General features: G+C 41.7%; 1 protein-coding gene across 1 annotated transcript; it reads right to left on the reverse strand.

Moving 5' to 3' along the window:
* Positions 1-1,082: 1,082 nt before the first annotated feature.
* LOC110976586 (glutathione S-transferase theta-1-like) lies at positions 1,083-7,745 on the reverse strand. Its single transcript, XM_022229981.2, has 6 exons — positions 7,532-7,745; positions 7,003-7,152; positions 5,637-5,724; positions 4,738-4,882; positions 3,590-3,760; positions 1,083-2,585 (listed from the first exon to the last, which is right to left on the reverse strand). Exons 2-6 carry the CDS (start codon positions 7,112-7,114, stop codon positions 2,418-2,420), a joined length of 684 nt encoding a protein of 227 aa, XP_022085673.2. The 5' UTR covers positions 7,115-7,152; positions 7,532-7,745; the 3' UTR covers positions 1,083-2,417.
* Between the last annotated feature and the right edge of the window lie 4,690 nt (positions 7,746-12,435).

Here is a 12,435-nt window from a genome sequence, read left to right on the forward strand (position 1 = left end):
ATGTAAGCAACCTACGGCAATGATGCTTCAAACTGTCCGCTTTCATTGGATGTTGAAAAGGTTTTATATATTGTAACAAAAAACTTAATAATAAGGAGACGAAAAAGATGGACGGTGACACGGTTGGTCCTTGTCATGGACGTAGAATCTACCTCCATGGTCCTTGTGAACAACCTCAGCCGGGCTACCTACCCCCCCCCTTTTTATCAGGAAGTGCATCGATGTACGTGTTCAGTACATGCAGGCCTACATGTACATATACACGTCTTTCAACTCTAGATCTATGTTCGTGCCTGGTAAAGGTCAAGAATGCCAGTTATGGGGGTGTATCCTCAGGGGCCAAACAGAACAAACTAGTCTGTGTTCGCGATTCGTGCATGCTTTGATACGTTTTGGTCCAAAGAACTGAAGCTGTTTACAAAGTGCAGTTTCAATACTTTATACGGACTTGCCCAGGTCAGCACATTGTCTCACTCTTAGGAAAAAACACTTCTAAAGTCGTCTGAATTATTGTGGCAAGCAAAAGGGGAACATTCAAGGAAAAACCCCGAACGGAATATTGAATAAAATTAGACCCCAATAACTGCAAAAGTGATTTATCAAAGGCACTTGAACAAAGGCCTGTCTGCATTACGTGACGTAACTTGAATGTGCACACATGGCGCCATGTTATTTTCTCGATCACTACGAATGCTTCTGTGACTGCGCCTGCAAATGTGCAGGGCGCTAGCGCAGCGTACATGTACAAGCTGCACCCTTGAACTTTGAGCAGTGGGAACTTTGTCAAGCATTTTCGAGCTATGAAGTCGTCAGAATGGGTCAACGGGGTATTGTCAACTATATGTTTCCTCGTTATTGTTGGCCCAGTACCGGGCTGGTCCGATACGTGCAATATGGCACATCCACTAAAAAAGCACGACTTGTTGACGCTGTTATTCACGATGAATGGAAATTTTACGACTCTAAATACCCCACATGATCTGCATTTTTTTGTTTGATGAATCAACGTCCACGAATCTGCCTGTTACCACAAAGCTATCAGACCCAGACATCGGCAAATATGGCAACTCATTCATCGAGCATTATTGTTTAAGCTATTCATAATGTCGAAGATCCCCGGGAGATACTGCATTGTATCTATTGGTTTACAAAAACAAAGATTGCCAAACACAAACAGCTGAAAGGGTCACTTCCAAAAAAAGAAATATACGCTTTAAAATACATTTATAGGCCTACATGAGGGCCATTAGACATGCAAAAGATAAAAAGCAAAGGTCTGTCACGGTGAAAATTTAAAAGTTTTGTGCCAACACTGAGGAGTTGACGATTTCTCCGTTCAGCCAAGGAGAGTGGATCAAACTATAAGAGCTTCATTGAGACAGTACTTCTCTCCAATAATATCTCTCTAAGATATGAATGTTAGTTGCTTCCCAAAAAAGCGGCTAACCGCTGATTCATATGTATATGCATGTATACGGAAGAAATCAATTACGAGCTTGAACTACTAAGAAATGTGCTTATGTGCATGAAGATAGAGACTACGTTGAATAATTATGCCCTTATGATGAGACATAATCCAAATAATTATGACGCGTCAACCACAATGCAGTGGCCCACGACCCGCAAATGCACTCTGAGAAAGCAGCTCAGAAAGATGGCTGAGTTTAGAAAGTAGCAAAAATATTTTGGGATGATAAACGAAAACACTAACAAACAACCCTTTACACGTCAATTTTCAGATGAGTCAGTTGACAAGTACAATCGGGTTTTTTTGACACAAATGAAGACTGACGTGACATTTTGAGCAGTTAATCGCTTTATAATCAATGTCTGTAATTTTCCAGGATCACCTGAACGACGTGCAAATTAAATTTACATGGATACAAATCTTTTCTTAAGAAATGCAAATTACTCCTTCGTGAGAAGAACTTGTTCACTTAGGAGGAACTGATTATCGATGCAGCAACACGGTGATTTGTGTAGTCTCGTAATCTTGAATACAATGTAGTATTGTGTAATTATTTTCATAAGGGCTTTGGATGTTTTTTCGTGAAAGAATGCACCAGCTGACGTTACAACACAAGACCTAAGGTAAAACAGTGAAACTAAATTGTATGTCTATCGTTATAACTGTTTTTAAGCTACGTAGGCCTAACTGTCGCGAACAAAATGGGGAGCTTTGTTGCAATGGATTAAAAATTGGATGACATCACTTTAAAGTGTAAAAACTACATTTGCAGGCAACCTAGGTTTTGCAAACATTCGCTCTTTATTTATTAAAAGCATTCATGACTTTCCTTTTCCTTTTTGTTATGGAGTGGCATATGCACTGATTGGGATATGAGAGTCGAGTCGAACAGAGACACTTGCTTAATACAGTCCAAATTGGGGAGCACTAGTGCGTATTTCCTGCAGAATTACAAGAGGTCCGTCTGTGGATTGGCAGCAAACTCAGAGAGAAGCTTGAAAACCTCATCGTAGTCGGGATTGAGCTTCTCCACAGCTCTCTCCTTCCAAGCAGCGAGCTTTGGGTGGCTGGCCAGCAAATCGGTGCGACTTCGGAGGAGAGAGACGCTCTGCATGACCTGGGAAAAAGGACACGAAAATAAATGTAGAAGGGTGCCAGAGGAAGGGCGGCTATTCCCGAGTTTCGGTAAATTAATTTCGTGTCTGCAAAAATGGTAAATGGTTTGAGTAGGAAAATCCCGAACCATATTATACAGTCGTGCTTGAACCAAAAACTTGCCGGCCGACATGTTAATATAAAAACCTACTTAGAGTAGAGATCGGTCCGTTACAAAAATAAATTTTAAACGAAAAGTGATGTACTTTTTAAAACTATCCACCCTTTCTAACATCAAATTCCTAAATGACATAAGCTGGTGATCCATTCGCGAATGCACGTTCATATAAAATTTCGGTGCTTGCATAAACTTCAATCTGGTCGCGGAACACTCTTGGGGCCATACTGGTTTGTCATCATCGGTGTCCTAGGGATTTCACAGGAAAAGGCACTGATCTGAAATGAAACTTTAATAGGCTAGATTTCTCAATAACTTGCATTAAAATGAAAGAATCCCTTTTTTTCTGTATATACGATGTTACTCTCCTTGCAATGCGCCCAGGATTTGTCGGCGGGTGGGCGTGAAAGCTCGGAACGGAGTTAACCCTTACAAAATAGCTCATGATCTCAAGCCTCCTCCCTTGCGCCACAGGGGACTACGTCATGCGCACAAGATTATGTGTGTAGAAGGCACTCCGGTTCGTAAGTGTGACGTCACTACAGTTTAAACCACGCCCACTGCACATGCATTTACATGCATTGATCGCCGTTTACATGGAAGCATGGAACACAAAGGCGGACGCGCCACGGTTTGTAGGCTCCCATTGGACGATCGCTGAAGTTGCGCGTTAACTTCCGGTCGCACTGCAGTATTCTATTTAACAGAGCTATGCTTTAAGACACAAGGTGTATATTTTATCTTCAGTTTTCATGGAGAAACAAATTGAAAACCTGCTCAAACCCTCCCCCGGCGCCCCCAGTCGCTACTGCACTCTCCGGTGCATTAATTGCAATATGTAGGCCTACCTCGGACAAACAGCAAATGTCGGCGATGCTGATTTCATTCGAAGCAACATACTTCTTGTCCCCAAGAAACACTTTCTCGATAGTTCCAAGAGACTTGTCGAACATCTCGATCTTTTCGGCCATTTCGGCTTCGTCGATCGGCTTTCCACCCATCAAAGGGCCTAAGAATAGCTTTAAAAAGACAAGACAGATAAGGCTGTCAAAAATCAAGAAGTTCAGTGGCTGGATAATGATTAGGTTTCATGTTTAAAAAACTTGCACACGTACAACTGAACTTGACAGGATATAGATCTATGGCGAAGTTTAAAACCACTTTGCGCCGGGCTCATTAATCCATGTTGATTCTGCTGGGCCCGGTGATTTTTCATTTTTCTGTTTTCAAAATTCTTTAAAAATTCATATCTTCATTTACTGGACGTTTACACCCACACGAATGACTGTCTGGTGGCTACTCTAATCTGACAGACACATCTTTGTAAAAGGAGCCCAGATTGTGCGGTGTTATTGTAATTTTCTTTTGTTCCCGAAACTGGCACGGTGCATGGCTGATGTGTTTTCAATAGGGGCCATATTAGCGTGCAGCGGTATAGTATCGCTCATCACTAGAGCGCTTTTATCCACGGTGATAATCCGCTCACGCTGAATGCCACAAACAGTGGTATAATCTTTCAGAACAATGACGGATTTTCTCCTCTAATGAAAACTGAAAAAATGTAGGACATTCTCAGCAACTCGGTCTTTCGTTCTGAGTACGGATTTTTGTTACAAGGCCAAGCTCTTTTGTCCGATTTCGGGCAGTCCGGCATTGTGTATGAAGAAAACGAACCCGAAACCGATATCCCCGGCACGAAGTGGTTTTAACACATTATACTTCAAGCACAGCGATTTGAAATATCGATTCAACGATAACATGTTGATCATCACATATACCGTCTGAAATTCGAAAGCATCGAACTCAGTTTTTAATAAGTATTAATACAATCATAGAACTTGCAACCTCAACAGCACTTTTCAGGTACGTCGCCAAATGAGCTTTTGCACTCTGTGACAACACTCTGTACTGGTCTCCAATTGGACAAACTTTAATCAATGTGCTTATAGGCTTTGTGTCTAATTCAAGAATTCATCGGGTTCGATGGTGTACGTACCATGAGACAATCAATGTTGGTTTTACGAACACCAGTGTGCTGCCAGTCTAAATACTGGTCGACTTTGGCCCGCACCTTCAAGTCTTCTGGGTACCAGTGATCGGCCACTTTGTATTTGCGCGCCAGATACTTCAAGATCGACATACTGTAAACGAAAAACCGGCCGTAGACTGGCTTAAAATTCACTGGAACCATATGGCCACTGCTGCTCAGCACGAGGTTCACAACATTGTCTCAATTGAGCAAAGACCGTACGTTAAAGGTGGTTGGTTGGACTGGCCAATATCAATTAGAACAATTTAAAAAATGAAATAAGAGGCAGGTATTTTTTCGGTCTATTTCATCCCCAAAACGATAGCTCCGTTCCAAAATTTATACCCCCTCCTGACAAAAGTCGGGTTGGTCCTCGAAATTTAGTTCCGAATCCGCACTTGTCTCAAGCCTTCAAGCTCTAGTGCCAATCACTCGGCCTTGCCTTGAAGGCTTCTGCTCATTATCATCTGATTCTGTACATTGATGCTGCCTCCATGCGATCAAAATAACCTCGCTGCGCAACTGGCAGAGGTAGACGTACAAGTCTGGGCCGTTTTCCAATACTCAACTTCGTCTCCGTCTCAGGCTTCGTTCCAAAAACCAGTCCCCGATTGTGGGCCTGAAGCGTTTGAATTACATTGAATTACTGTAATTTTTGGCTTTCCTGCATCTTATTTTAATGTTCTGTGGCACTATTAGACTGATTACTGCGCTTACAGGTTCAAAGTCAGCGAGTTAAAAAACAGGTGAAGCCTGAGACGGAGCCGAAGTTGAGTATTGGAAAACGGACCTGGATTCAATGGCCAGCATGTCATGAAAGTTACAGAGACCTAGCCTCACAATGAGACTGCAGAGGTACAACATACCATTCAGACAGTTTGAAGTCATCATCCACGATGCTGGGCACTACGGCTAACGGATTGATCGCCAGGTAGGCTTCTTGTTTATGTTCCTCTGTAGTAGGAAGTATGTGGAGTAAAAGTACATTAGAAATGCCTAAAAAACGACCGACACATTTTAATATATTTGTCAGTAGTTTAAGGCCATTTTGAAAGAAACAGCCAATATTCTTTTTCTCTCGCACTGTCGCTTGGTGGATTGCCCCCCGGAAGGACCTTATCGTCACTGTCACACGAGGTGTTTAGAGGTGCAGTTGGAGCGGCCAACCTATAAACTTCATGGTTCCTCTTTATTTGCGCTTAAGTATCTTCTATAGCACCGTATTGCACCTACACTACACAGACTTATTGACATTGCCGAGTATAACAGTGGAAGTCAACATCAGCTTTAAAGTTAGTTTGGTTCCTATAGATAAAGTAATTCAGCTACATGAAACATCTTCGAGAATACGGTACCCGATATAGCTCGTGAATGTTTACATTTCCACAATGGGAAAGAGTTCTATACACGGGCATCACTTGACATCCCGTGTGAAAACCTTGTGAGACTGATCTTAAACGTGTTTTCCTTTCCACTGCTAAAGTATACTTTTCAGAACATGTTACCACCTTCTGATGGCTTATAAACCATTGTAAGGGAAAATAAGCCATGTCAGCAGATATGGAACTCTTACTTCACAATTTGCCTTTCGTCTCTGATTTCACCATAAGCCATGCGATCTTGATAAATTCACTCTCTTTTCCCATGGTGTTCGGTTGCTTGTTGCCATGACACAAAATGCGCGAGCACTCATCCATATATGTAGATTTTAAGGTTCTTCTTTTGTCCCTCGTTTGTTCTATTCATCTTCCAAACTCCCCAGCGTTTACCTGTTGGGGGCAGTTTATTATTTGTGGGATCCTTTATTCCTATTGTACGCTTTGTTTTCTCTTCCACACAAGGATCCTGGTACACGCACTGCATCTCAAGACTGTCACATTGTTCCCGGGCGTCAAGTTCTGTTTGTCTGTAACGTACCGGACCTACAAGTCAGATGAATAGAAGGGCTGTATGGAGCGCCCTCATAGAGGACATGTTTGCTATTCAGATTTAATAACAATGAAATACTAAAGGGTGTACTCAAGCGTATCAGACAGGAACAAAGACCTGTCCTCTGTGAGGGCATTCCATGCAGCTCTCTATTGTCGGGAATTACTTTAGCGTATAGCACAATACGGCATGTCGGGAAGTGCATGCCTTCCGAGAACATATGCCACGTCGATTTGGAAAAAAAGCATATCATTGGCGAAATTATGATGTAGCAGCAGAGGGCAATGTTATTCTAATACATACCGTGCAACAAGTCAACATTGATCGTCGTGTGAGGAATTTTCGCAACCTTACAGAACAGATAGACACTGCGAGAAGGCTCGGATAGTTGATGTCCGTAAACCGTCAACACCATTGTGAACAGATGACGCTCAAACTCAGCCTGAGCAATATCTGGGGAAAACAATCGCATAACTGGTACAACCATGAGGGAAGTTTTACAATAAACTCAAACATAATCTTGTCCACTGTTAACACTGTTAACACTACAAGCGATTGGTTTCCCTTTGAATCAACTTGTTCAGAAAAATAAGTAGGTTTTAACAAGAACTGTAGGCCTACTAGTACTGCTTTGGTTCTAAACATTGTAACGGCAGAGACGCAGAACAGGCACGTTCTCGTTCGCTTATATCAGATTGTTTTTGATTAGTTTGGGGACGAGAAGTGCGAGGGGAAATAACCGGGGAACAAGGGTATTAACTACCGACCCTGACGGATCGATGCCCGTGGTATGTGCATATACAGGCCTAAAAAGAATTCAGAGCAAACTTACCTGTGATTGAGTGGTTCTAGTAGTAGTACATGTAGCACACTGTACTCTGCAAAAAATCTGAGTGCAAGAGGGTCAAGCGCTTTGAGTCTGCGGCTTGTACTTGGTCTTTGTAATACGCAAGTCATGGGGTAAAGCGCAAGGGTCAAGTACAGTGAATATAACACAGTTAGCCTTGGCGATAGGCGGGCATTGCTTGTTTGGACACGAGTCTGATGTCCTCACGCTCCAGCAAAGACGCTATGTGGACCTGGTTGTTGTGTGGACTTACTCAGGTCCAGTGGTGTAGTCATGTATCGGCGGCAAAAATAGGGATTTTCCTCACTTTATACACAATTGTCCTCTTTTTTCCTCTCTTTGGGAAGAGGTAAGTTGTGGCTAATATGACAGAGTTGTTGACTCGAGTCACTTGACTTGGACTCGAGTCGGACTCGGGGCGCTATTTTTGTGACTCGTGACTTGACTTTATCAGTTTTTGGTTTGTTACTTGACTCGGACTTGCAACAAATGACTTGTGACTTGACTCGGACTTGCAAAAATTAACTTGTTACCACCTCTGCTAAATAAAGATGATTTTAGATTTTCTCATCTTGTAGCTAAAAACAATTGCTCACACCATAACCCAATCCATGTATTCCCTCGTCTGTGGGAGAAACTCCAGTCCCCGAAACCCTTCGAACTGCCTTATCGATGGGTTCTCAGGCTCTCACAATTTTTAAGACAGCTTAAATTGCGGTGTAAACTAAGTTAACAATTTAAAAAACCCATTTTGCTATCTAAGATGAGTGTAGTAATTCTTTGGTTTGTCTGTTTAAATCAACCAGAGATATTCCATCTACAATCTGTTCTTCGTTCCTAATTGTCAATTAGTACCGTGTCTCTAGTGTAAACTATACCTTGACGAAACCAATGTGTAATGTCTAGAAACTGGCCGTTCGATGCTGTCAAATTTTCTTTCTTTTTTATCAACCTTTATTTTTTTTCTGTATGCCATTTTCATCTCTTTACCTGGCTTTCTGGCCTGGCTTTTAACGATACTTGCTTAATTAATGATTTCTTTGTGGTTTTACTCTCCTTGTACTTTTTTAAATGTAATATGATGTATCTCATTTCTTTTTTTTATTGATGAATGTCCTAATGTTTTTACTTGTTGTTTGGGGCTATTTGCCTTTTGGCAATAGTGATTCGGTTCACTATCTTAGCTCCTGTCATCTTGTCTTGAATTGTGTATTTTGTTTGGTCCGATTTGATGATGACGAACAGTAATAGTCAAAGAAATCACATGAAAAATGCAGCTCGGATGTTCAAAACAGGCGAACACTGCAGGACTCACAAAACAGGACAAGCTTACTGTGTTGACATTATTATTTCCGCATAGCTGATATCAATTGTACGGTGACCTGTACGACCTAAGTTGGTTTCATTCTTCCGATGCTTTTTGGAATGTCTGTATGCAACTGTCTAGTGCGTGTGTAGACATCAGCCTGTTATTCACCCAACCACTCGATCATTGCATTGACTCGGGTTGAACTTTGTTCGCCTTCTCACACAAAGCTATCAGGGGTGCATGGTGTCACTTGAAATTTGCTGACTGATTGCGTGTTTTTGTTTGCGCTTTATCTGAAAGAACCGGACATAGATACATGCTTCAAAGAATTACAGCTAACTCGGAACAATCATTCCGGAACTTAAACCTTGGAAAGCAGTGCTTTCAGAGACACAAAGCATTAAATCACCGAGTACGCCTTTACTGTAATTGTCAGAAATCAAAAATAACCACTTTAAGTCAACCACCAACCGCAGGAACACATTGACGAAAAAAAGTGCCGAGTTGCTGAGAAAGGATAGAGCTGTTAGTTTGGGCACGATAGCAGGCTATTTGCAGACAGAGCTGAGAAATAAATAGGGTTATTTGAACCAAATGAATATTCGTGTCAAATTTATAACTAAATATATAAATTAATGAATAGGCGTAGTTGTTAATATATTCTTTAATGACCAGACTGTTAGTTTCCAAGATCATTTTTATGACAGGTCAAACAAGTTGAGATTAATAAAAATAATTTCCAAATACATGCAATATTTTTTTCATGAGGACTTCATAATCACATAAAAAGAACTGTACTTTGCATAGACCACTCTCAGTGTACCTATAATTTGTATGGGCGGCCAAAGTGTGCAGAAGTAAAACCTTTTGGTTGGTTTTCGATTTTACCTACAATCCGTTCAAAATGGATTATTCTCATTGATTTAAAATAAATTTGTATTTTCGTTTAGCATTTAGTGGTACGAGTCAGGAGTTCTGATAGCTGCGCTGGATTTTTTTTACATTTTGTAAATTATTCTTTTACCGTTGCACCCGATGGCCAGCCATAGTTTTAGCTGCCACTTGCAGGAAAAACACGATTGGGACGTCAAAGAGCAGATCCTACACAAAACAACTTGGGAAATGCTTAAAGAGTACTGCTGTACTATAAAATTTTGTAGGGCCTAAACTATCAGAAGCCCCATTGGTCACAGTTTTAGTACTTTTTGTTTATTAATCCTCTGGTGAGAACGCACTATCGTCCCCGCTGAGACCACTAATGCAATGTCGTGTTTGAATCAGCTGTTTTCATGACCACTGCTTTGGGTTTTTGGCAGTACTTAACACGCCGCTATGAATGGCCCGCCGGTAGAAAAGGGCGCTCATTTTGGCACAGCGTTAACCACTTGCTGCCGGGTGCTTTTTTTAACCGTTACATGCGCTGCCGGGCGGTTTTTTCATATTTTCGTTTTTCAAAAATCTTCAGGTTCATACTAGTGAGAAATAACATAGTCTGGTTCCAAAACCAAAGACTCCCTGATGTCACTTGACAAATCTTAGGTTTGGTATTATCTACAGATATAAATAGATCATGACGCAACATGTCAAAAACCCAGGGAAAACCCCGAGTGGATCCCATGTTTAGATGTACAATGCAGTTTGTTAATGCCGGTGGTTACTTTGAAAAACATGCAACAAACTCCAAAGAAGGCGTAGGAAGGGAACCGCATAGTGTTGCATGTGGGAAACAAGCAAAAGAAAATATTATGCGTACAGACACAGCCGGAAATATCCGGCGAACATCAACGATGCTATCCGAATGTGGACAAGACGGGCTCAGAATACTTCGGCTATTTTTGGAAACAGTTTTGGTCACTTGGCATTTGGCGATAACGGACCACAGACATATAAACGCATAGACCGCCAGGTCCCATTTAAAACTACAAGGGGTTTTCGTGACCTGCGCGGCGCCCGACTAAAATCAAAACTATGGGCAAATTCGCCCCTCGGTATAGGGAATTTACGCATAGTTGAAGAATTCCAGTCATAAGATTCTATGAAGCCATTTTTTGATTGTAAAATCCCTCTTTTTACTTAATCTGGCCCCAAGGTATTCAAAACAATCAAGTTGCAACATCTAAAAAGAAGAGTTAGCAGTACAGAAGAACAAAAAAGATGAACGCTTTTGGGGAACACCATGTAAACAAATACAGGCAATAGAGTACCGAGGTGAATACGTCACGCGCACAATTAGTGTGTCAAAGGCATTAGCGCGTTAACCAGCGCGTGAACAAACACGCGCGTACTCCATTCGTTTTACACTGCACTTTCTGGTTCACAGTGACGTCACACTTCGGCACTCTATGTGAGTGCGTTACATCCGTCGCTTCGCGCGCTAACTGTTTGCCCATACTTTTTAAAATCACGGTTATACGCGCACGACTAGTGGTCTATGCGTTTATATGTCTGAGTACCGGACCCTTTATTCGACGACCACAGTCGGAGTCATTGCATCTGGTATCCAGACTAGATCAAATAGTCGCGCTGTTAACAGACTGATTCTTTAAGCTCTGACCAATCACAGCCGTGATTTATACTTGACATGCGTGCACAGAAGTCTGACATGCGTGCAAGAGCGTATAATACCTGGAACACGTAGCGCGTTTCGAATCGCCGCTCTTGACAAACGCTCGAGAGACAATGCAATACAAAATGGCCGACAAATCTCGGATTTGCACTTATTTGAGGATCATTCGGAAGATGAATGTGAAACAGATGAAAATATGGCCCTCACAACAGCGCTCTTTCTGGGGAGAAGAGAACAAGACTTTATGGGTTTACCGAAAATGATGTAATTCTGGTCGTACAGGAATAAAAATTTAGATCACATGGCGTCTGTCCCCAGGACCTACCCAGTCCACCATTTTGTTCTAGCCGCACCTCTCTCAACCTTCAAACAACCGGGGATTGAAAAAAATCGATCCGCGATTATCCTCTCAGGTTTGTAGGCCACGTTCGAGACCTCTGTTCTTGTGTCGGGTCAACCCAAGTGATGTCAAGAACCGGTATTCAAAAAAGCTCGTAGTGTGGCATTGGAAAAGAGTCACGTGATAAATGCCCACGTGCGCACTGGGCGGGGCTTACTGGACTAGTCTATTCGCAAAAGCGGAGCACTTTTCATATCGAGCGCAATTTCGCTGTATTAGCCCAATTTTTTGTAAAACAAGTCAAGATTTCAGAATGTCATTACTTGATTTTAACATCGTTATTCCTGAATGAATATGTTTGTATCGTATCTCTTGGCATGATTGAACGAGGATTTAAAGTATGCTTCTGCAAATAAATGCACATTGCTGCTCTGTTTGGCGTCATAGGCCTACTAATACAAGAAATTGAGAAATTGCCGAATTAAATTGGTTCCATATATGTCCAAATAATTGTTTTCAAAATGACTTTATTTATTTAAAAAGATCCTGCCTTTCCCCGCCCACAAAAAAATCCCTTTTTGGTCGTTCGCGCTCCCAGACTGACCTGATGACGTCATCGGCAGAAAGCCTACATGTACAGTGTACATGTACATTGCACGATTGCTTACAGTATA

Source organism: Acanthaster planci, linkage group LG09 (genome assembly GCF_054643075.1).
Source record: "Acanthaster planci isolate LZ-2023a linkage group LG09, COTS_SCS, whole genome shotgun sequence".
Classification (NCBI taxonomy): Eukaryota; Metazoa; Echinodermata; class Asteroidea; order Valvatida; family Acanthasteridae; genus Acanthaster; species Acanthaster planci.